The sequence below is a fragment of the Jaculus jaculus genome, chromosome 7, assembly GCF_020740685.1.
Source record: "Jaculus jaculus isolate mJacJac1 chromosome 7, mJacJac1.mat.Y.cur, whole genome shotgun sequence".
NCBI classification, from domain to species: Eukaryota; Metazoa; Chordata; class Mammalia; order Rodentia; family Dipodidae; genus Jaculus; species Jaculus jaculus.
The window spans coordinates 80,910,182-80,933,606 of record NC_059108.1 but is presented as its reverse complement, the minus strand read 5'-3'; the positions used below and the strand labels follow the sequence as shown (position 1 = coordinate 80,933,606).

The 23,425-nt window shown below is 43.9% G+C and overlaps 1 protein-coding gene across 5 annotated transcripts in view; it reads left to right on the top strand.

Annotated features, from left to right (window-relative positions):
* Positions 1–704: 704 nt before the first annotated feature.
* Hectd1 (HECT domain E3 ubiquitin protein ligase 1) overlaps positions 705–23,425 on the top strand; it is a 108,709-nt gene continuing 85,988 nt past the window's right edge. For 4 of the 5 annotated variants that reach the window (XM_045155448.1, XM_045155447.1, XM_045155446.1 and 1 more), the window contains exons 1-3: positions 705–1,007; positions 2,446–2,607; positions 18,754–18,988. In XM_045155448.1, the coding sequence (XP_045011383.1) occupies positions 2,468–2,607; positions 18,754–18,988 (375 nt within the window). In that variant the 5' untranslated portion in view covers positions 705–1,007; positions 2,446–2,467. The remainder of the gene's footprint in view (positions 1,008–2,445; positions 2,608–18,753; positions 18,989–23,425) is intronic. The other variant, XM_004661855.3, reaches the window with a different exon arrangement.

Genomic DNA, 23,425 nt, shown 5'->3' with positions numbered 1-23,425 from the left:
CCACAGGAATATTTTATCTTCATGTTTGAAAGGAGTAACCATGAGAGTGCGCCCCTTACAAGGCATGGAAAGGAGCTGCAGGTCCCGTCCTGGGGTCAGCGAGGGCAGGCGGCGTTGACGGCTCCTCCATCCCCAGTGCTTTCGTGCGCGCTGGCTGCCTCCCACCATTGCCCTTTGCCGAGCTGGTGGCGCTGAGAGGCTCTTTCTGGGGAAGGGTGGGGGGGGCAAGGGAGGCGCTTCTCCTCACGCGACGCACTTCCGCGCGAAGGAGGGTGACCGGAGCCGGGAGGGAGGCGGGCGGCGGCGCGGGGGTGGCCGGGGCGGGGACCGCAGCCCGGCGGTGAGGCGGGGGCCTGGGGCCGGAGCTCGCGGAGAGCCAGCCGCCGACCGGGCGCGCTCGGGCCCGGCGCTCCGCGGAAAGAGCGGCGCCAGGGCGGGCCTGCCACAGCCGGGAGCCCGAGGCCGCGGGGCCGGAGCGCCCAGGCCGGGCGGGACGGCGAAGCCCCGGCGCCTGGAGCCGGTCGAGTCCGCAGCGCCCCAGGCGGCCGCCCGCGGCGTCACCGCCGGGAAGAGAGATCGTTCGCTCCGCCTCCGCCGAGCGGAGGCTGCCCGCGCCCGCGTCCCCGCCCGGCGCTCTCTCTCTCTCTCGACCCTCCTCCCTTCCCCCTCCCGGATGGCCATGGACGCGGCCTGCCCCTGCCGCCGCCGCCGGCCGCACCGCGCGGTTCTCCCTCACAACTGCACGGCCTGAAGGAAGAGCCAGCCGCGTGCCGGCGACGGGCCTTGTGCTGGCCGCCGTCGCTCGCGGGAGCGAACTTCGCGCTTCCTTGTCACCGGGCCCCCACGGAGGAAGGGGAGGGACCGAGACGCGGCTTTTCCTGTGCCGCCTGCCCGGCTCGACCTGCGCGGCCTGCGGCTTCCCGAGAACTCGAGGGCCGCGGCTGGGCCTGGCTCTGCCCGCGGCCTGCTTGGAACTGGACCGGAGCGGTTTGGGACGGCGGGGCCGGGTAAGATCCTGTGGGAAGGGGAGAGCGGAGCGCTCCGGGCCTTCGGGAGCGTTGGGGCCCAGGCCGAGGTCCCGGACGCCGACTTTGAGGCTGGCCGCGGAGCATGACGCCGGCGCGGCGGTGAGGTCGTCCGGGCGGCTGCCGACTCCCGGCTTGGCCCCTTTGTTCCCCTCCCGGTGCCCCTGCGGGCAGCGGGGCTCGGCCTGCCAGCTCGGGAGCTCCTGCCGGGTCCCCCCCTTGTCCTTGAGAAGACTCCGCCGGGGGCCGGGGACGCCCTGCCGGGCCTCTGAGTTCCGGGCGCCGCTCTCGGGAGCCCCGTCTCCGCAAGCGCGCAGGTCCGCCGCTTCTCCCGAACTTCACGCTCCTCTTGGGCGCAGGCAGCTAACTTAGCGCTGCGGCCCGCCGGGAAGGTTCGCTTAACCCCACGGGGGGCCGCCGTTGCATGCCCACCGCCCACCCTTGGTTCCCACACCTGCAGGTGGATTGCGTGGGACCCAGCGCTGTCCTTTAGTCGGGCGCTTGCGAGGAGCTTTTCTAATGTCGTGTCTGCTCCGGCTACTTCTCGATTTTTTTTTTTTTTAACCACCTGTCCCATCCTGTGGGAACAGAGGAAAGATTGGCCCATATACTGCTTCCTAACCTGTTAGTCCATTTACTTTCAGCATTAAAAAAAAAAAAGGTTTTGCCTGGCGTGGTGGCGCACGCCTTTAATCCCAGCATTTGGGAGGCAGAGGTAGGAGGATCGCCATGAGTTCAAGGCCACCCTGAGACTATAGAGTGAATTCCAGGTCAGCCTGAGCTGCAGTGAGACCCTACCTCGAAAAAATAAACAAACTTTTAAGGACAGTTACCAAAACTGCCAGAATTACTAATCATTTTTTCATAGATTTTAATCAAGTATGGATTGTTATTTGGACATGATTTTACGAGTAAGTTTGAGAATTCAGAATTTGTGAAGTTGGAGGTAAAGGAAAAACTTAATTTGAGGGGTATTGGGTCAGAATGTATAGTTTCTTTAAAAATTGGGGTCTGACCATTATCGGAAGAGAACAGTCTTGGGTGGAAGACAGGGAAGAGGGTTACTGGGAGAAAAAAAAAAAAAAGAACTTTCTGTAATTGTTCTTTGCTTTTTGGCATAGACAGTGTTAGCACTAGTGGGATCCAAAGCTTGTTTGACTGTTTTTGACAAAGACAGCTCTGGTTTCTAGTTAACCCGCAACCTAATCTTAAACTTTATACTCTTGTGTAAAACTGGTTTTTGTTTAGTATATCTGAATAAGTCCTGGGAAAGTTGCAAGTTGCATTCAGCACTCCAAATTTACTTCTTATAACAACATCACAAAAACTTGGTTCCAGCAGATGTAAAAGAAAAAACAAATTAAACTCAGGATGATCAGTTCTGGACATTTGAAGGACTTTTTTCACTTTTTCAATTTAGGCAAAGAGGCTTTTGAAAAACCATGGCAGATGTGGATCCAGATACATTGCTGGAATGGCTACAGATGGGACAGGGAGATGAAAGGGACATGCAACTAATAGCCCTTGAACAGCTATGCATGCTGCTTTTGATGTCTGACAACGTGGATCGTTGTTTTGAAACGTAAGTGCATTCCGTCATATCTCCTCTGGGGTTGCTGTCCTGACATCTGTTTTCAACCATTGGCTGATTTGAGTTCATGGAAAAACGTCTCTGGTGAATTTAAAAACCTTCTCAAAATTTCTTCAGTTGTGCATACTTACTTTGCTGAGAAGTGGTAGGTAATGTAATCCTAGCAATGACAATCATGACTATGTAAATACGTATTTGTTGTATGAGTAGGAATTAGGAACACTAATATTAACTCATAGGTTGGCTGATTCATTTTTGAAATATGTCATAAATTGAGTAGAATACAAATGTTTTCTTCAAAGCTATTTCTATACTATAAAACTAATAAAGAAAGAAAAATTAACCAAGAGGATAGAAATGATAATGAGCATGTATTTCAAGCTGCTTATAACTTTGTTACACATTTTAAACAACTGCTTTTTAGAGTAATAGAAATACTTTGAGGTTTGGAGAGTTTTAAACATTTTATTCAGAGATGATGATAATTTGTATAAAAATGTAAAAGAGAAGCCATGTGTGATAGCACATGCCTATAATCCCATCACTACAGTGTTTGAAGGCCACTGTGAGACTACATAGTGAATTAATTCCTGGTCAGCCTGGGCTAGAGCAAGATCCTACCTTGAATAAAACAAAAAGAAGCCTGACATGATGGCTCACACCTTTGATTCCAACATTTGGGTGGTAGAGGTAGGAGGATTGCCTTGATTTTGTGGTCATCCTGAGATGTCATACTGAATTCCAGGTCAGCCTGGAGTAGAGTGAGGCGTTACCTTAAAAACAACAACAACAACAAAAAAAAAAACCAAAGCACTTGGGAGGAGGAGGTTAGGAGGTTCGCTGTCAGTTCGAGGCCACCCTGAGACTGCATAGTGAATTCAGGTCAGCCTGAGCGAGTGAGACCCTTCCTCGCAAAAAAAAAAAAAAAAAAGTAAGAGAATTCACTATTTGTTAGGTTATGACAACCATATTTTCCCTTCTTATATGTGATACTGGTTGAATCAAATTAAACATTCTTCTCAGTACCAGGGTTTTTTTTTAAACTTATTGTAATTTATTTATTAGAGATAGAGAGAGAATGGACATGCCAGGGCTTCTAGCCACTGCAAACAAACTCTGAATGCATGCGCCACCATGTGCATCTAGCTTATGTGGGACATGGAGAATTGAACCTGGGACCTTAGGCTTTGTAGGCACGCCCCTTAACCGCTAAGCCATCTCTCCAACCCATCAATATCAGGTTTTTCTGCTGAATTTATATTCACAGATCTGAATTGCAATAAGTAATTGAAAACTTTTTATTTTTTATTTATTTAAAAAAAAATTTTTGAGGCAAGCCCAACAGTCTAGCCTTTATTTTTTTTTTATGAGACAGATGGAGAGAATTTGACATGCCAGGGTCTCCAGCCACTGAAATCAAACTCCAGATACTTGTGCCACTTTGTGTGCATGTATGACATTGTGGGCTTGTGTCACTGTGCATCTGGCTTACGTGGGACCTGGAGAGTCAAACCTGAGTCCTTAGGCTTCACAGGCAAGCACCTTAATGGCTAAGCCATCTTTCCAGCCCTAAAATATTTTTATGTGCTAGCAGAGACAAGTAGAGAGGAGGGGCAGATAGAATGGGTGCACCAGGGCCTAGAGCTGCTGCAGAAGAACTCCACATGTATGTGCCACTTTGTGCATCTGGCTTTACATGGGTACTGGCGAATCACACCTGGTTGGTAGGCTTTGCAGGCAATGCCTTAACAACTGGGTCATCTCCAGCTTCTCTTTCTTTGTTTGTTTTTCTTTTTTGAGGTAGCCCAGGTTGATTTGGAATTCACTGTTTAGTCCCAGGTGGCCTCAACTCAGGTCGATCCTCATACCTCTGCCTCCCAAGTGCTGGGATTAAAGGTGTGTGCTACCATACCTGGCTGAAAATTTTCTGTTTTTGCTTTATTGCCTTTTAAAGGTTATGGGAAAAAAAACAAACAGCCGGGCTTGGTGGTCTATGCCTTTAATCCCAGATGCTAGCCCAGTGCTTTTCACATGACAGGTGGTTTTTTTCTCCTCTTTTACTTAGTAGTGCATATGACTTCCTTGGGTTTTTTTTTGTTGTTGTTGTTTGTTTTTTGTTTTTTGAGGTAGGGTCTCACTCTAGCCCAGGCTGACCTGGAATTCACTATGGAGTCTCAGGGTGGCCTCAAACTCATGGTGATCCTTCTACCTTTCCCTCCTTAGTGCTGGGATTAAAGTTGTGCACCACCATGCCTGGCTTTTTTTTGTTTTTTGTTTTTTAATTTATTTGAGAGTGACAGAGAGAAAGGCAGAGAGAGGGAGAGAGAGAGAATGGGCACATCAGAGCCTCCAGCCACTACAAACAAACTCCAAAGGCATGTGCCACCTTGTGCATCTGGCTTATGTGGGTACTGGGTAGTTGAGCCTCGAACTGGGATCCTTAGGCTTCACAGGCAAGCGTTTAACCGCTAAGCCATCTCTCCAGCTCCAACTTACCTTGTTTTTGTACCAGTTTTAACGTTTAGGCACATACTTTCTGTGATACTGCAGTGTGTGTGTGTATACACATGCATGTCATGGCTTGTATGTGGAGATCAGACAACAATGAAGTTTCTGTGTTCTCCTTCCACCTTCTTTTAGACAAGTTCTCTTTTTTCTCCTCTTTTTTTTCTTTTTTTTAGTTTTTCAAGGTACGGTTTCATTCTAGTCCAGGCTGATCTAAATTCACTGTGTAATCTCAGGATGGCCTCAAACTCAAGGTGATCCTCCTACCTCTGCCTTCCCAGTGCTGGGATTAAAGTCATGTGCCACCACCCCCAGCAAAGTCTCTTTTAAAAAAATTTTAATTTATTTTTATTTGAGAGAGCGAGTGAAGAGAGAGAAAGACAGAATGGGCACTCCAGGGCCTTCAGCCACTGCAAATGAACTCCAGGCACATACACCACCTTGTGCGTCTGGCTTATGTGGGTCCTGGGGAATTGAACCTGGGTCCTTAGGCTTTGCAGGTAACTAACTGCCTTAATCACTAAGCTACTTCTCCAGCTCCCTTTTGTTTTTGTTTTTTTAAGGCAGGGTCTAGCCCAAGATGACCTGGAATTCCCTATGTAATCTCAGGGTGGCCTTGAATTTATGGCCATCCTCCTACCTCTGCCTCCCAAGTGCTGGGATTAAAGGTGTGCACTACTGTGCCTGGCTGACAAAGTTAATTATTTTTTCCATTTGTGATATATCATTGAGCTCTAAAATGTGCTATAAGTTATTAGCTAATTATTGCATTCACAGAAATAGATGCTCATATGTATTGTTGCTAAATCTTTGGATAACAAAACCCAACAATTTCTCAGAAGATCCAGGGATAGCGCTTTGAGGTACTAGAAATCTTTAAAAAAAAATAATAATTTTTTGGTGGGAGAGATGGCTTAGTGGTAAGGTGCTTGTTTCAGGGTAGCCTCCAATTCATGGCAATCCTCCTGTGTTTGCCTCCCAAGCACTGGAATTAAAGGTGCGCCATCACGTCTGGCCTTATACATATTTTTTATGGCAGAGGAGATTGAGAAAAAGGTGTCAGAACACCAAAGTGTCAGGGTTTTAACTGGCAACCAAAAACATTTAAATTAGAACCAGAAAAGTGACAGATTTGGGACTAAATATTTGTGAGCAGTTCTCCAAAGAGTTTAAGAATCACTGTCCTGGGGGCGGAAGGGTTATCTCAATAGGTCAAGTGTCTGCTGTGCAAGCATGATGACCTGAGTTTGGATCCTCTACACCTATATCAAAAGCCTAGTATAGTGGTATTTGTACCTGTGATTCCAGTTGTGGGGAGGCTTGTTGTCTAAACTGAATTGGTGAGTTCAGTGTCACAAAAAATAAGGTGGAGGGATGAAGAGATGGTTCAGCAGATCACACACTTATTTGCAAAGACTGCTGGCCCAGGTTTGATTCTTTAGTACTCAGGTAAAGCCAGATGCAAAAAAAGATGAGTCTGGAGTTTGTTTGCAGTGGCTAGAGGCCTTTGTTCATTCATTCATTTCTTAAAAATAAGTAAAGATTAAAAAATAGGTGGAGGGTTGAAGAGATGGCTTAGTGGTTAAGGCACTTGGCTTACAAAAGCCTAAGGACCTAGGTTTGATTCTCTAATACTCATGTGAGCTAGGTGCACAAGGTGGCACATGTATCTGGAGTTTGCAGTGGCTAGAAGCCCTGGCATGTCCATTCTCAATCTCTCTCTCTCTCTCATATAAACAAGTTTAAAAAAAAATAGGTGGAGAGTGATAGAGGAAGATACTTAATGTCAACCTCTGGCCTGCTTCGCCTATCTCCTACACCATGCAAAAATAAAAAAAAATTAAAAAAGATACATTGCCTTAAGAGAGATGTAACTCAGTGGCAAAGCACCTGTTTGGCATGTGCAAGGCCATAGATTCATATTCCTGCCTAAAGAAACACCTCCTCAGACTTCAGTGACATCTCATGACCACATGACTCTTGTACATTCATAAACTCTAAAAACGTTATTTTATTTTATTTTGAGGTAGGGTCTTGCTCTAGGCCAGGCTGACTTGGAATTCCCTATGTGTTCTCAGGTTGACCTTGAACTCAGCAGTCCTCATACCTCAGCCTCCTGAGTGCTGGTATTAAAGGTGTGTGCTACCACGCCTAGTCCATTTTATTTTTTTAATAATTTTATTTATCTGCGAGGAAATGAGGCTGAGAGAACGGGTGCTCCAGGCCCTTTAGCCACTACAAATAACTCAAGATGCATGCACTACCCTGTGCATCTGGCTTTATGTGGGTACTGGGAATTGAATCTGGGTACTTTGACTTTGCAGGCAGGTACCTTAAGCACTAAGCCATTTCTCCAGCTCCATTAATTTTTAATTTATTTGTGAGGGTAAAGGGAGAGAGAGAGAGAGCAGAGGAGTGAGAAAGTAAGGGCACACCAGAATGAACTCCAGATGCATTTGCTATTTTGTGTATATGGTTTTATATTTAATTTTTTTTTGTTCATTTTTTATTTATTTGAGAGCGACAGACACAGAGAGAAAGACAGATAGAGGGAGAGAGAGAGAGTGGGCGCGCCAGGGCTTCCAGCCTCTGCAAACGAACTCCAGACGCGTGCGCTCCCTTGTGCATCTGGCTAACGTGGGACCTGGGGAACCGAGCCTCGAACCGGGGTCCTTAGGCTTCACAGGCAAGCGCTTAACCGCTAAGCCATCTCTCCAGCCCTGTATATGGTTTTATGTGGGTACTGGGGAAATGAACCCAGGTCATCAATTTTTGCAAATAAGCACTTTGAGCCACTGATCCATCTCTCTAGCTCTTTCTTTTTTGTTTTTTTTTTTCAAGGCAGGGTCTCACTTTCTATCCCAGTCTGACCTGGAATTCAGTATGTAGTCTCAGACTCACAGCAGTCCACCTACCTGTGTCTCCCGAGTGCTGGGATTAAAGGCGTGCACCACTATGCCTGGCTCTTCTTTTTTTAAAAAAATCATTTAAAAATATTTATGTATTTTTTTAAAATTATTGACAACAACTATAATTATAGATAATAAACCATGGTAATTGCCCCTCCCCACCTTCCCCTTCACAACTCTACTCTCCCTCATACTCCTTCTCCCTCTCAGTCTCTTTTATTTTGATGTCATTATCTTTTCCTTCTATTATGATGGTCTTATATAGGTAGTGCCAGGCACTGGGAGGTCATGGGTATCAAGGCACTTTTACGTATGGAGGAGCTCTTACATTCTTTCTGCCACCTCTTCCGCAATGGACCCTGAGCCTTGGAAGGTGTGATAGAGATATTTTGGTGCTGAGCACTCTGTCTCTTCTTCTGAGCACCATGGTTCCTTCTGAGTCATCCCAAGGTTACCACCATCTGAAAAGAGAAGCTTCCCTAACCAAAAGTGAGAGTAGCATTAATATATGGGTATGGACGTTAAGAGAAGTGCTTACTGGGCAGTTTGGTGGCATACATTTAGCCAGACACCAGCAGGTGTTACACTCCTAGGGCTCATAACTTCCCCTATTGTAACGTTTCAGTATCAAGCATGTATTCCCTCCTGTTGAGTGGGCCTCCACTCCAATTAGAGATTATTTATGTATTATGTATTTGAGAAAGAGAGAATGAATGGGTACTCCAGGACTGCCGCTGCAAACCAACTCCAGATGCTTTGGGCCACCTTGTGCATCTGGCTTTACATGGGTACTGGGGAATCAAACCTGGGTGGTCCTTTGGCTTTGCAGGCAAGTGCCTTCTCTTCTGCTATGTCTTGAGGGTTGTTTTTTGTTGTTGTTTTTGTTTTTCAAGGTAGGCTCTTACTCTAGTTCAGGCTATCCTGGAATGTGGTTTCAGGGTGGCCTTGAAGTCACAGTGATCCTCTTACCTCTGCCTCCCAAGTGGTGGAATTAAAGGCGTGCACCACCATGCCAGGCTGTGTCTTGAGTTTTGAGTGAGTGATTTGTCCACATTTAATTTTATAAAATCTATGGGCCATTTGGAAAGTATTTTTCCACTAAGTTATACAGATGTTTACATTTTTCATTGTCCAGAATCAAAGCTACACATTTAATATGAATACTGATTTCATAAGAAATGTCTTTTTTGGGATACTGTCATTTTTTAGTGGCAGTATGTTTCTGAAATTGTAATTTTTGCTTGAAAGTTTGAATTTTATCATTGATAGCAAATACTGTCAGTATTTTATTTGAAGTAAAAGACAAACTTCATTAAATTTTGAGAAAATGTTTGCCAGATATCTAAGTGTGTAATCTGTAATCATATTTTGATATTCCTTGATCAAAAATGGTGTTGCTGGGCTGGAGAGATGACTTAGCAGTTAAGGCACTTGTCTGGGAAGCCTAAGGGCCCAGGTTCGATTTTTTCCAGGTCCCACATAAGCCAGATTCATGTGGTGTATGTGCCTGGAGTTTCCTTTGCAGTGGCTAGAGGCCCTGGCGCACCCATTCTCTCCCTCCCTCTTTCCCTCTGTCTCTAATAAAGAAAAAAAAAAAAACTTTGTTTTTTTCTTAAAGGAGAGAGCATTTCTTTTTTTTCCTTCAATTTTTGTTCTTATTTATTTATTTAAGAGTGATAGAGAAAGAGAATGGGCGCGCCCAGGCCTTCAGCCACTGCAAATGAACTCCAGATGCATGTGCCACCTAGTACATCTGGCTCACTTGGGTCCTTAGGGAATCGAGCCTCAAACTGGGTTCCTTAGGCTTCATAGGCAAGCACTTAGCTGGTAAGCCATCTCTCCAGCTCAAGAAAAAAGCTTTTAAAAAATGGTGTCGCATGAAAATTTTTAGCTTTCAATACAAATATATTTTTTTAAGATTAATTTATTTATTTGAGACAGAGAGAGAAAATATGGTGCACCAGGGCCTCTAGCCACTGCAGACCAACTCTAGGCACATGTGCCACCATGTGCATCTGGCTTAAGTGGGACCTGGAGAATTGAACCTGGGTCCTTAGGCTTCACAGGCATGCACCTTAACCACTAAGCCATCTCTCCAGCCCTACAAGTACTTTTCTTGTTATGCCATCATTCTGGTATGCAGAAATGCTTTATGCTTCTCTCTCTCTGTGTGTCTGGTTTTTCAAGGTAGAGTCTAGTTCTAGCCCAGTCTGATCTGGAATTCACTATGTAGTGTCAGGGTGTGCTCAAACTCATGGTAGTCCTCCTACCTCTGCCTCCTGAGTGCTGGGATTAACGGCGTGCCTCACCACGTCCAGCTTTCATTTTGTTATTGAGGCAGGGCCTCATCTAGGCCAGGCTGCTGGAACCCATGGCAGTTCTCCTAGCTCAGCAGCCTTAGTGCTGGGATTTTAGGTGTGAGGCACCACACGTGGCATGTTTTCTTATTTCCTTAAGTGGAAGGCTTAAAAGCTGTATATCTCAAGAGTTAAGGCTTAGTAAAGTTAATAATTTTGTTGCTTCATCAGTTATTCTTTGGGGAAGGTGGTCTGTGTGTTCATGCTAGTTACTGGTAGTGAAGAATAGTGACTAGTATAGCTACTGCCTTTCTGCAGTCTAAAATGTCAGTGGCTGTTGCCTTTGCGATCACCAAGACACCAACACAGGCAGGAGTGTTTTTCTAGGAGAGGAAGGAAATTTTATTGAATACTATGAGGTGAAGTACACTGAAGACCGAAAGGTGGCCTTTAGAATTTAGCAGCCCTCAACTAGACTAAGAGCAGATTTGACTGGATTGAGTGTGTGTGTGGGGGGGGGGGGGGAGGGCAGGAAAAATGGGGACCGGACTTGTGGGAAACTTTGTTGAGATCTATTGGAAAAGGAGCTTGGTGATTTTCTTAAAAAGGTAGATAACGGGCTGGAGAGATGGCTTAGCAGTTAAGCACTTGCCTGTGAAGCCTAAGGACTCCGGTTCGAGGCTCGATTCCCCAGGACCCATGTTAGCCAGATGCACAAGGGGGCGCACTTCGCTTGCAGTGGCTGGAGGCCCTGGCGTGCCCATTCTCTCTCTCTCTATCTGCCTCTTTCTCTCTCTGCCTGTCACTCTCAAATAAATAAATAAAAATGAATAAAAAAATTTAAACAAACAACACCAAAAAAAAAGGTAAAGAACAAGCACACCTTTAATTCCAGCACTTGGGAGGCAGAGGTAGGAGGATTGCTGTGAGTTTGAGGACACTCTGACACTACATAGTGCATTCCAGGTGAGACTGGGCTAGAGTGAGACCCTACCTTGAAAAACCCAGAAAAGGAGTTGGGGCTGGGATCGCTCAGAGGTTAACGTGCTTGCCTGCAAAGCTGAATGACCCAGATTTGATTCCCCAGTACCCACATAAAGCCAGATACACAAAGTGGTGTACACGTCTGGAGTTCCTTTGCAGTGGCTGGAGGCCCTGGAGTGCCCATTCTCTCTTTATCTGCCTCTCTCTCTGTCGCCCTCAAATAAATAAATGAATATTAACAAAAAATTATTTAAAACAAGACCCTATTTGATTAAGAGAAGGAAAGACTGGGGTGTATTGTTGCACATCTTTAATCCCAGCACTTTGGAGGCAGAGGTAGGAGGATTGCTGTGAGTTCTATGCCAGCCTGAGACTACATAGTGAATTCCAGGTCAGCCTGGGCTAAAGTGATACCCTACCTCAAAGGGAAAAAAAAAGAAAAAAGAAAAAGAAAGAAGGAAAGAGTAGAGAGTATTAAAAGTTCCTGCCCATAAGGAGGCAGGAGGGAATAAATAAAGCCTACAGAGTATTTGAGTCATGAAACTGATTTGGTTGGAGTATGCAGGAGAAGGAGGCTTCTTCTCTGTACAGCGAGAGTAATAATGTTAATATATACATTTTCCACTCTTTTACACTAATCTACGTGCATTTTCTTTCTTCTTTCCTTTCTTTCTTTCTTTCTTTCTTTCTTTTTTCTTTTTGAGGTAGGGTCTCTCTCTAGTCCAAGCTAGCCTGGAATTCACTATGTAGTCTCAGGCTGGCCTTGAACTCACAGTGATCCTGCTACCTCTGCCTTCTGAGTGCTGGGATTAAAGGCATGCCCCACCTTCCCTGGGTTTACCTACATTTTCTTTTCTTATTTTTTTTTTTTTCCTTTTTCATTATGAGAGAGAGTTGAGTATGAGTGTGCCAGAGCCTGCTGCTCTTGCAAATGAACTCCAAAAATGTACTACTTTGTGTATCTGGATTTACACGGGTACCAGAGAATTCACAAGTATCTTTGACCACTGAGCAATCTCTCCAGCTTCCCTATCTAAATTGTTGGTATTATTTATTTATTTATTTGAGAGAGAAAGGGAGAGAGAGGAAGAAAGAAAGAGAGAATGGGCACGCCAGGGCATCTAGCCACTGTAAACAAACTCAGCGCATGTGCCACCTTGTGCATCTGGCTTACATTCAAACCTGGGTCCTTTGGCTTTGCAGGCAAGCGCCTCATCAGCTAAGCCATCACTCCAGTGCCCCCCCATCTGAATTTTCCATGTTGATTTTCTTCTTCCTGATGGTAGAGCAATAGAGGAATTTTCTTTGGTTGACTAACCCTGCCATCTGATCCTTCCCTGGATAGGAAATGTTCATTATTAATGTCAAATACAGGGGCTCAGTTGGTAGAGTCTTTCCTAGTATACATGAAGCCTTAGGTTCAGTCTCTAGCACTGTATAAATCTGATATGGTGGCACATGCTTGTGATCCCAGCACTAGGAAGGTGGAGACAGAATCAAAAGCTCAAGACCAGCTGGGCGTGTTGGTGCATGCCTTTAATCCCAGCACTTGGGAGGCAGAGGTAGGAGGATTGCCATGAGTTTGAGGCCACCCTGAGACTACATAGTGAATTCCAGATCAGCCTGAGCTAGAGCGAGACCCTACCTTAAAAAACAAAAACAAAGTTCAAGACCATAGTGAATTTAAAGCAACATTAGACCCTGTGTCCAAATAAATAGAAGGTTAGATGTATATTGTGTCAGTTACTTTCTTGTTGGTGGAACAAAAAACTCAACCAGAAGCAATTTAAGTAAGCAAAAGAGTTTATATCAGCTTACAGTTCAGGAGGGCAGAGCAGGAAGCTGGTTGAAATACAAGAGGAAGAGCAAGTATGGCAGGGCTAGGAGACCTCAAGGCCTGCCCCCAGTGACCCACTCAGTCTAGCAAGGCTCCACCTCAGGAGGTTTCATAACCTTTCCCAAACAGCATTGTCAACAGGGGACCAAGTGTTCAAATACCTGGGTCCTTTGGGATACATTTTACATTCTAATAAGTAATAAATGAATAAAAAATGGGATACATTTTACATTCGAATCACAACTGTGTGTGTGTGTGTGTGTGTGTGTATATGTATGTGTGTGTACACACTATGTATACATACATACATTATATATATGTATACACACACATACATATCTATTCAAGAAGGAGAATAAATTTTCTGTCAACTGACAGTGTGTTTTGCTTCATTTTATTGAGCTGCAGAGAGAAGGGCTAGAATAAGAAATGTTAGGGTTCTTAACCTAGAGCTTTAGTTCAACAACATAGAGCTTTTGTTAAGGTTACCATAGTAGTAAAAAAATATAAAAACCAGCCAAGTGTGGTGGTACACACCTTTGATCCCAGCACTTGGGAGGCAGAGGTAGGAGGATCACTGTGAGTTCGAGGCCACCCTGAGAATACAGAATGAATTCCAGATCAGCCTGGGATAGGGTGAGACCCAGCCTTGGGGAAAAAAAAACAAAAACATATATATATATATATATATATATATATATATATATATATATATATATATTTATATATGTGTGTGTGTGTGTGTGTGCATATATATGTGTATATATACATACACACAGAAAAAAAACAATGAAAACAGGGAAAAAAAGCATTGAAAATAGGTGTTTAGAAAATTTAGCTGTGTGTGTTTAGAGTATGCTGAAAACACACTGTACTGTATTTATTTATTTATTTTTGAGGAAGGGTCTTTCTCTAGCCCAGGCTTACCTGTAGTGTCAGGCTGGCCTCAAATTCACAGCTATCCCTTACTTCTGCCTGGAATTAATGGTGTGTACTACCACACCCAGCCATACTGGTTTTGTTTGTTTATTTTTGTTTTGTGTTTTGAGGTAGGTCTCACTCTAGCCCAAATTGACCTGGAATTCACTACGTAGTCTCGGGGTAGTCTTGAACTCATGGTAATCCTCCTACCTCTGACTCCTCAGTGCTGAGATTAAAGGTGTTTGCCATATGCTGGGCTGATAACTGTGTTTTTAAAAAAAATATTTAATTGTAAGTGGGGTTGGGAGGAGGGAGTTCAGGAAGAGAAGTAGAAAATGAATGGGTACAGGGCCTCTTGCCACTGCAAGCCAACTACAGATGCAGTTACTTTGTGCATTTGGCTTTATGTGGGTACTGAGGAATTGAACCCAGGCTGTCAGGCCATTATACTTGAGATCCTCAAAGCCTACCATTGTTTCTTATTCATCTTTAGTCCTGTCCCTAGAGTCTTTTGCACAATATTTGCCACCAAAGGAATTCAATAGATAGATGTTGAATGAATTCCAACCCAGTTTACATGCTTTTTTTTTTTTTTTTATGAGAGAGGGACTTGGCATGTCAGGGCTTCCAGCCACTGAAGTTGAACTCCAGATGCATGTGCCATCTTGTGCACATGAGTGACCTTGCACACTTGTGTTACCTTGTGCATCTGGCTTATGTGGGATCTGGAGAGTCAAACATGGGTCCATAGACTTCGCAGGCAAGTACCTTAACCACTAAGCCATCTCTCTGGCCCTTGCATGTATTCTTTTTTTTCCCTGAGGCAGGGTCTCACTGTAGCTCAGGCTGACCTGGAACCTACTCTGCAGCATAGGCTAGTCTCAGACTCATGATAGTCCTCCTCCTATGGCCTTCCGAGTGCTGGGATTAAAGGCATATTGCCTCCACATCTGGTTTGCATATATAAATTTAATTGAGAAAAGAAGTTTTACCTATTAGAATTGGATTTATCCTTACCCTTTTTGCTCAAAATGGAAAACTATAGCTTCCAACTCTTATTAGCAGCAGAGTTATTTTTAGGTCAGCAACAAGAGAAAGTCAAGGTTGACAGCAGAGGCAAAGTGGATTAAAAGATGTTATTGGCCTGGAGAGATGGCTTATCAGTTAAGATAATTGCTTGCAAAGCCAAGCTTGATTCCCCAGGACCCACATAAAAGTCAGGTGCACAAAGTAGCACTTGGTCTGGAGTCTGCCGCAGCTGGAGGCCCTGGCACAACTATTCTGTCTGTCTCTTTATCTTTCTCTGATTGTAAATAAATAAATAAATAAATACTTTTTTTAAAGGTTGTTATTGGGGCTGGGAAGATGGCTCAGTGGGTAAGAACACTTGCTGTGCAAGTATGAGGGTCCAAGACCACCTCAGCATCCATGTAAGCTGCTGAGCATGGCGACATACATCTGTAATCCCAGTCCTGTGGGGAGCAGAGATGGGTTGCTGGGGCTCAAGGAAACCTCAAGGGGCTGGAGGAATGGTTTAGCAGCGGTCAAGGCGTTTGCCTGCAAAGCCAAAGGACCCAGGTTTGATTCCCCAGGACCCATGTTAGCCAGATGCACAAGGGACTGCACGCGTCTGGAGTTCGTTTGTGGTGGCTGGAGGCCCTGGTGTGCCCACTCTTGTCTCTCTGCTTCTTTCTCTCTCAAATAAATAATTTTTTTTTTTTTGAGTTAGGGTCTCACTACTAGCTCAGAGCTAAACTGGAATTCACTGTAGTCTCATGGTGGTCTTGAACTCCTAGCGATCCTTCTACTTCTGCTTCCCGAGTGCTGAGATTAAAGGTGTGCGCCACCAGCCTTGCAATAAATATTTTTTCAAAAGTCAAAGTTTATTGTTGTTAAGAAACTAGATTTGTTCATTTAAAAAGCTTCTGAAAAATACTTTTATTAAGGCTGGGTGTGGGGGCACCCATGTTTAATCCCATCACCCAGGAGGCAGAGGTAGGAGGATCACTGAGAGAACGAGGCCATCCTGAGACTATAGAGTGAATTCCAGGTCAGCATGGACCAGAATGAACCCTACCTCAAAAACTAAACAAACAAAAAAAACCTTTATTTAATGAGAAAGTGTGGTTGCATGCACAAGAACACACACCAAGGCCTCTTGGTGTTGCGAATGAACTCCAGACACATGAGCCACTTTGTTCATCTGCTTATATGTGTTCTGGGGAATCAAACCTGAGTTGGCAGGCCTTGCAAGTTAGCAAGCACCTTTAATTGCTAAGCCATCTCCCCAGCCATATTTAAAACAATTCTTTTTTTCCTTGTGTGTTTTTTTTCAAGGCAGGATCTCATTGTAGCCTGGGCTAACCTAGAACTTACTCTGTAGCCCATGCTGGCCTTGAACTCACGGTGATCCTCCTACCAGCCTCCAAAGTGCTGAGGTTAAAGGCATATAAGTATATGCCACCATACCTGGCTTAAATTTTTTTAGTTTTAATTTTTTAATTTTTTATTTTTCAAGGCAGGGTCTCACTCTAGCCCAGGCTGACCTGGAACTCTCAACTCTCCCTGTAGTCTCAGACTGGTTTAGGCATGCACCATCATGCCTGACTTTAAATTTAAAAAAAAAAAAAATCTGGGCGTGGTGGTGCATGCCTTTAATCCTGGCACTTGGGAGGCAGAGAGGTAGGAGGATCACTGTGACTTTGAGTACACCCTGACAGTATATAGTGAATTCCAGGTCAGCCTGAGCTAGAGTGAGACTCTACCTTGAAAACAAATATATTTTTTTTCCTGAGGTAGGGTCTCACTGTAGCCCAGCCTGACCTGGAATTCTCAACTTTCTAGTCCCAGACTGGTTGAGGCATGTACTACCCTGCCTGACTTCAAAAAAAAAAAAAAAAAAAGGAGTGTGTGTGTGTATCTAGATATATAGATACACATATACATATGTGTATATATATGTGTGTGGTTTTGTTTTTTTTTGAGGTAGGGTCTTACTCTAGCCCAGGCTGACCTGGAATTTATTATGTAGTCTCAGGGTGGCCTTGAACTCACGGTGATCCTCCTACCTCTGCCTCCAGAGTGCTGGAATAAAAGGCATACAGCACTACGCCTGGCTGCCACCCTATTTTTAAAAAGTTATTTATTTCATGTATTTGTGTTTATCTGTGCATGTGCATCCACTTGCTATGGTGTATATTTGGAGGCCATAGGAAAACATTGAGTATTTGTGCTACCTTCCTTTATTTTTTGGAAGCAGAGTCTCACTCTGGCTCTTATCCAGGCTAACCTGTAATTCACTCAACAGAGTAAATTTCAGGTGAGATCCTTCCTCAGCTTCCTGAGTACTGGGATTAAAGGCGAGGGCTTCAGACAGGGTCTCTTGCTTCTGCAGATGAGTCTGGCTGATGAGCTTCTGGATTCTCCTGACTCTACCTCCCACATTATGTCCTGTTTTACTTGGGTGCTAGGAAATGAAGCCTACAGGCTTTGAAAACACAGATCTCCCCAGCCCTTACCACTTTTTTTCCCCCTCAGGTAGGGTTTTGCACTAGCCCAGGCTGACCTAGAATTCAATATGTAGTTTCAGGGTGGCCTTGAACTCATAGCAATCCTCTTATCTAAGTGGTGGGTTTAAAGGTGTGTGCCCCCTGTGCCTGGCCCTTTTCTCCTTTAGTGCTAACATCAGTGAAGGGTTTTAAAGCACATACTCTGCAGTTGTTCCACCACTGGTTAAGTCCATGGCTTTTCCTGCCACTGCAGAGGAACTCCAGACACGTGTGCCACTTAGTGTATTTGGCTTTATGTGGGTACTAGGGAATTGAACCCAGGCTCTCAGGCTTTGCAAATAAGTGCCTTTAACCACTGAGCCATTTCTCCAGCTCAGCTTCTGATTTTGAACACACACTAAATGTATCTAACAGGTTAGGGCTGTTCAAAGGAGAGGTGAATTAACATTAGTTTACTGTGGGGCCAGATGCTGAGCTAAGTTTAATTTATAGTTTAACTTAACCTTCATAACAAACAGATAAGGTTGCTGTGTAATGAGGAAACAGGCTCAGGAAGACTATACAGATACTATTCCCTCCTTTATGCTGGCCTTTGAGATCCCAAAACAGTGCTTGGTTCTAGAAAGCATGAACAATGTACCTGGCCTTTAAGGACTTTTTATAAATTTAAGAAAGTAAAGTGATACATTAAGTACTGTGTGTACTAGTTTTAGGAACATGGAAATACCATTTACCTATTTGAGCATTTTTAGGGAAGGTTTTATAGAGAATTGGATGCATCTTTAATAAGAGTTATTTTTGCCATGGCTCTGGGAAGACAACTCAGCAGCGAAAGGCACTTGCTTATAAAGCCTGTAGGCCTGGGTTCATTTCCCAAGCCAAAGCCAGGTGCAAAACCAAATAGCTGGCATTTGTTTGCAGCAACAAGAGGCTCTGCATGCATACACACACAAATTTTTTTGAACATGGTTTTAAGTTAATGTTGCTGCTTTACACTATTTCCAGCTTGGTATTTTTAGCAGTGACGAAGCTTGATTGTGAAGCAAAACAATGTGTGAGGTATTAATAAACATTTAGGTACAATATTGAATACAAAATATTAGAGATTTTTATTGTTTATCGCTTAATATTTTGTCTAGCAATCCTAGGTGTAATATGATTTTTTTTCATTGCAGATGCCCTCCTCGAACTTTCTTACCAGCCCTCTGCAAAATTTTTCTTGATGAAAGTGCTCCAGACAATGTGTTGGAGGTGACAGCCCGCGCCATTACATACTACTTGGATGTGTCTGCGGAATGCACTCGGCGGATTGTAGGGGTAGATGGTGCTATAAAAGCACTTTGTAATCGTTTGGTGGTTGTTGAACTTAACAACAGGACTAGCAGAGACTTGGCTGAACAATGTGTAAAGGTAAGTATTATTAATTGGCCCATGTGAAAAAATTATTTAGAGGCTAAAAAAGTATGTTTTATTTAAAAAATGTGATTAGTCTTTTCTTTTAAAGATTTTATTTATTTATTTGAGACAGAGAGAGAGAGAGAGAAAGAGAGAGAGAAAAGAAGGGGTGCACCAGGGCCTGTAGCCACTGCACACGAACTCTAGATGTGTGTGCCACCATGTGCATCTGGCTTACATAGGACCTGGAGAATCGAACCTGGGTTCTTAGGCTTCACAGGCAAGTGCCTTAACTGCTAAGCCATATCTGATCAGTCTTTATTGAAAGCAGTGGAGGACAGTGGAAATCATAAACTATTGTAGCACCAAAGGAGACCCCTTACTGCCTAGGAAGAGAAATCTTGTTCTGAATGAGAATTGTCAGTCATTAATACTTTCAGTTCTGGTTGTCACAAGCTGTGAGATAGCTTGTCCACATTCTTACTCTTGTTTTGTGTAAAAATAGTGACAAGAAAGCTGGGTATGGTGTTTCATGCCTTTAATCCCAGCACTTGGGAGGCAGAGGTAGCAGGATCACCGAGAGTTCCAGGTCAGCCTGAGCTAGAGTGAGACCCTACCTCGAAAAACCAAAACAAAACAAAAAAAATAGTGACAAGAGTCCACAATGATAGTACTAGCCACTAGTACATTCTAAGCTCTTGGAAGTCATTTACTTAATCTTTGTGATACTGTTTGAGTTGGGTACCATTAACATTGTTCAAACCCTACCCCCCCCCCCTTTTGAGGTAGGGTCTTACTCTAGCCCAGGCTGACCTATAACTCACTCTGTAGTCCCAGGCTGACCTTGAACTCACTGTGATCCTCCTACTTCTGCCTCCAAAGTGCTGGGATTAAAGGCGTGTGCCACCATGCCCTGCTGTTTTTTTTTGGGGGGGGGGTTAAACACTTATTTATTTGGGAGAAAGAGGGAGAGGATAGGCATACCAGGGCCTTCAGCTGTTGCAAATGAACTCCAGACACCTGTGCAACCTTATGCAGCTGGCTTACGTGGGTCCTGGGGAATTGAACCTGGGTCCTTGGCTTTGTAGGCAAGTGCCTTAACTGCTGACTCAATTCTCCAGCCCCCGACTGTATTCTTAAAAAATAAAAAAAAAAAATTTTTGCATGCCTTTAATCCCAGCACTTGGGAGGCAGAGATGGGTGGATCACTGTGAGTTCAAGGCCACCCTGAGACTACAGTGAATTCCATGTTAGCCTGGGCTCCCGAGTGAGACCCTACCTTATAAAAGAAAACAAAAGAATTTTTTTTTTTTTAATTTGCAGGGAGGTGGGCAGGAAAGGAGAGGAAATGTGAATGAGATTAAATATGGTCATATCAGGGCCTCTTGCTGTTGAAAACAAACTGTAGACACATGTGCTACTTTGTGCATCTGGCTTTGCATCGGCATTGGGGAATTGATTCTGGGCCAACCCCGGCTGGCAAGCTTTGTAAGCAAGTGCCTTTAACCATTGAGCCTTCTCCCCTTAAACTGTTTTTTTTTTTTTTTTAAAGAATATTTTACTTATTTGAGGGAAAGAAGCAATATGAATGGGCACACAGGGCCTCTAGCCACTGCAGACGAACTCCAGATGCATGCTTCCCCTTGTGCATTTTGCTTACTTGGGTCCTGGAGAATCAAACCAGGATCTCTTGGCTTTGCAGGCAAATGCCTTGATAGCTAAGCCACCTCTCCAGCCCTCCAGAGCTTATCTTTATGGGGAATGGTCTCAAACTCAATGGTGATCCTCCAGCCTCTGCCTTCTGAGTCCTGGGATTAAAGGTGCGCCACCACGCCTGGCACATTTAGAATTTTTTTTTTTTAATTTTTATTAACATTTTCCATGATTATAAAATATATCCCATGGTAATTCCCTCCCTCCCCACCCCCACACTTTCCCATTTGAAATTCCGTTCTCCATCATATTACCTCCCCATTACAATCATTGTAATTACATATATACAATATCAACCTATTAAGTATCCTCCTCCCTTCCTTTCTCCATCCTTTATGTCTCCTTTTCAACTTACTGGCCTCTGCTACTAAGTATTTTCATTCTCACGCAGAAGCCCAGTCATCTGTAGCTAGGATCCCCATATGAGAGAGAACATGTGGCGCTTGGCTTTTTGGGCCTGGGTTACCTCACTTAGTATAATACTTTCCAGGTCCATCCATTTTTCTGCAAATTTCATAACTTCATTTTTCTTTACCGCTGAGTAGAACTCCATTGTATAAATGTGCCACATCTTCATTATCCACTCATCTGTTGAGGGACATCTAGGCTGGTTCCATTTCCCAGCTATTATAAATTGAGCAGCAATAAACATGGTTGAGCATGTACTTCTAAGGAAATGAGATGAGTCCTTTGGATATATGCCTAGGAGTGCTATAGCTGGGTCATATGGTAGATCAATCTCTAGCTGTTTTAGGAACTTCCACACTGTTTTCCACAATGGCTGGACCAGATTGCATTCCCACCAGCAGTGCAGAAGGGTTCCTTTTTTTCCACATCCCCGCCAACATTTATGATCATTTGTTTTCATGATGGTGGCCAATCTGACAGGAGTGAGATGGAATCTCAGTGTAGTTTTAATCTGCATTTCCCTGATGTCTAGTGACGTAGAACATTTTTTTAGATGCTTATATGCCATTCATATTTCTTCCTTTGAGAACTCTTTATTTAGCTCCATAGCCCATTTTTTGATTGGCTTGTTTGATTCCTTATTATTTAACTTTTTGAGTTCTTTGTATATCCTAGATATTAATCCTCTATCAGATATATAGCTGGCGAAGATTTTTTCCCATTCTGTAGGTTGCCTCTTTGCTTTTTTCACTGTGTCCTTTGCGGTGCAAAATCTTTGTAATTTCATTAGGTCCCAGTGGTTAATCTGTGGTTTTATTGCCTGAGCAATTGGGGTTGTATTCAGAAAGTCTTTGCCAAGACCAATATGTTGAAGGGTTTCCCCTACTTTTTCCTCTAGCAGTTTCAAAGTTTCCGGTCTGATGTTAAGGTCTTTAATCCATTTGGACTTAATTCTTGTGCATGGCGAGAGAGAAGAATCTATTTTCATCCTTCTGCAGATATATATCCAGTTTTCAAAACACCATTTGCTGAAGAGGCTGTCTCTTCTCCAATGAGTATTTTTGGCATTTTTGTTTGGTTTTATTTATTTATTTATTTTTGGTTTTTCAAAGTAGGGTCTTGCCCTTGCCCAGGCTGACGTGGGATTTACTATGTAGTCTCAGGTGGCCTTGAACTCATGGTGATCCTCCTATATTTTTGCCTCCTGTACATAATAGATAATAAGAATACATAAAAGAAATAAAAGAATATAAGCTGGGTGTGGTTGAACTGTGAGTTCAAAGCCAACCTGGGCTACAGAAGGAGTTCTAGATCATTCTGAGCCAGAGTGAGAAACCCTGCTTAAAATAAATAAGTAAATAAACAAACAAATACACATATAATGTAGCAGGCTAGGGAGTGTGTCATTGGTTAAAGGCACTTGCTTATTAAGCCTGGTGGCCCTGGTTTAATTCCTTAGCCAATCCTATAAATATTGGATTAAAAAAATGTTTCAGTAATACTTTTTTTTCCTCAATTTTTATTAACATTTTTCATGATTATAAAAAGTATCACATGGTAATACCCTCCCCCCCCCTTCCCCTTTGAAATTCCATTCTCCATCATATCCCCTCCCCATCTCAGTCAGTCTCTCTTTTCAGTAATGCTTTTTCAGGGGGGTGTGGGGTTGGGAGACAGGGTCTTTTTTTTTTTTAATTATTTATTTATTTATTTGAGAGCGACAGACACAGAGAGAAAGACAGATAGAGGGAGAGAGAGAGAATGGGCGCGCCAGGGCTTCCAGCCTGGGAGACAGGGTCTTATTTAGCCCAGGCTGACCTTGAACTTGCTATACAGTTGAGGATGGCCTTGATCTCATTTTCCTGCCTTGGCTTCCTGAGTGCTGCATGTTGGGATTATAGGCCAGTGCTGTTATATGTGGCTTATATCAGTAATTAATTTCTTTTCTTAGTTTCTTTTGTTTTAAATATATTTTATTTATTTGTTTGAGAGAGAGAGTGTGTGTGTGCCAGGGCCTCCAGTCACTGCAAAGAAACTCCAGATGCATGCGCCCCCTTGTGCATCTGGCTTACGTGAGTCCTGGAGAGTCGAACGGGGTCCTTTGGCTTTGCAGGCAAGCACCTTAACTGCTAAGCCATCCCTCCAGCCCCTGGTTTTTTGAGGTTGGGTCTCGCTCCAGCCCAGGCTGACCTGGAACTCATTCTGTAGTCTCAGGGTGACCTCAAACTCATGGCGATCCTCCTACCTCTGCCCTCTGCATACTGGGAATAAAGGTGTGCACCACCATGCAAGGGTTTATCAGTCATTTCTTATATTGATTTACTTTCTCTT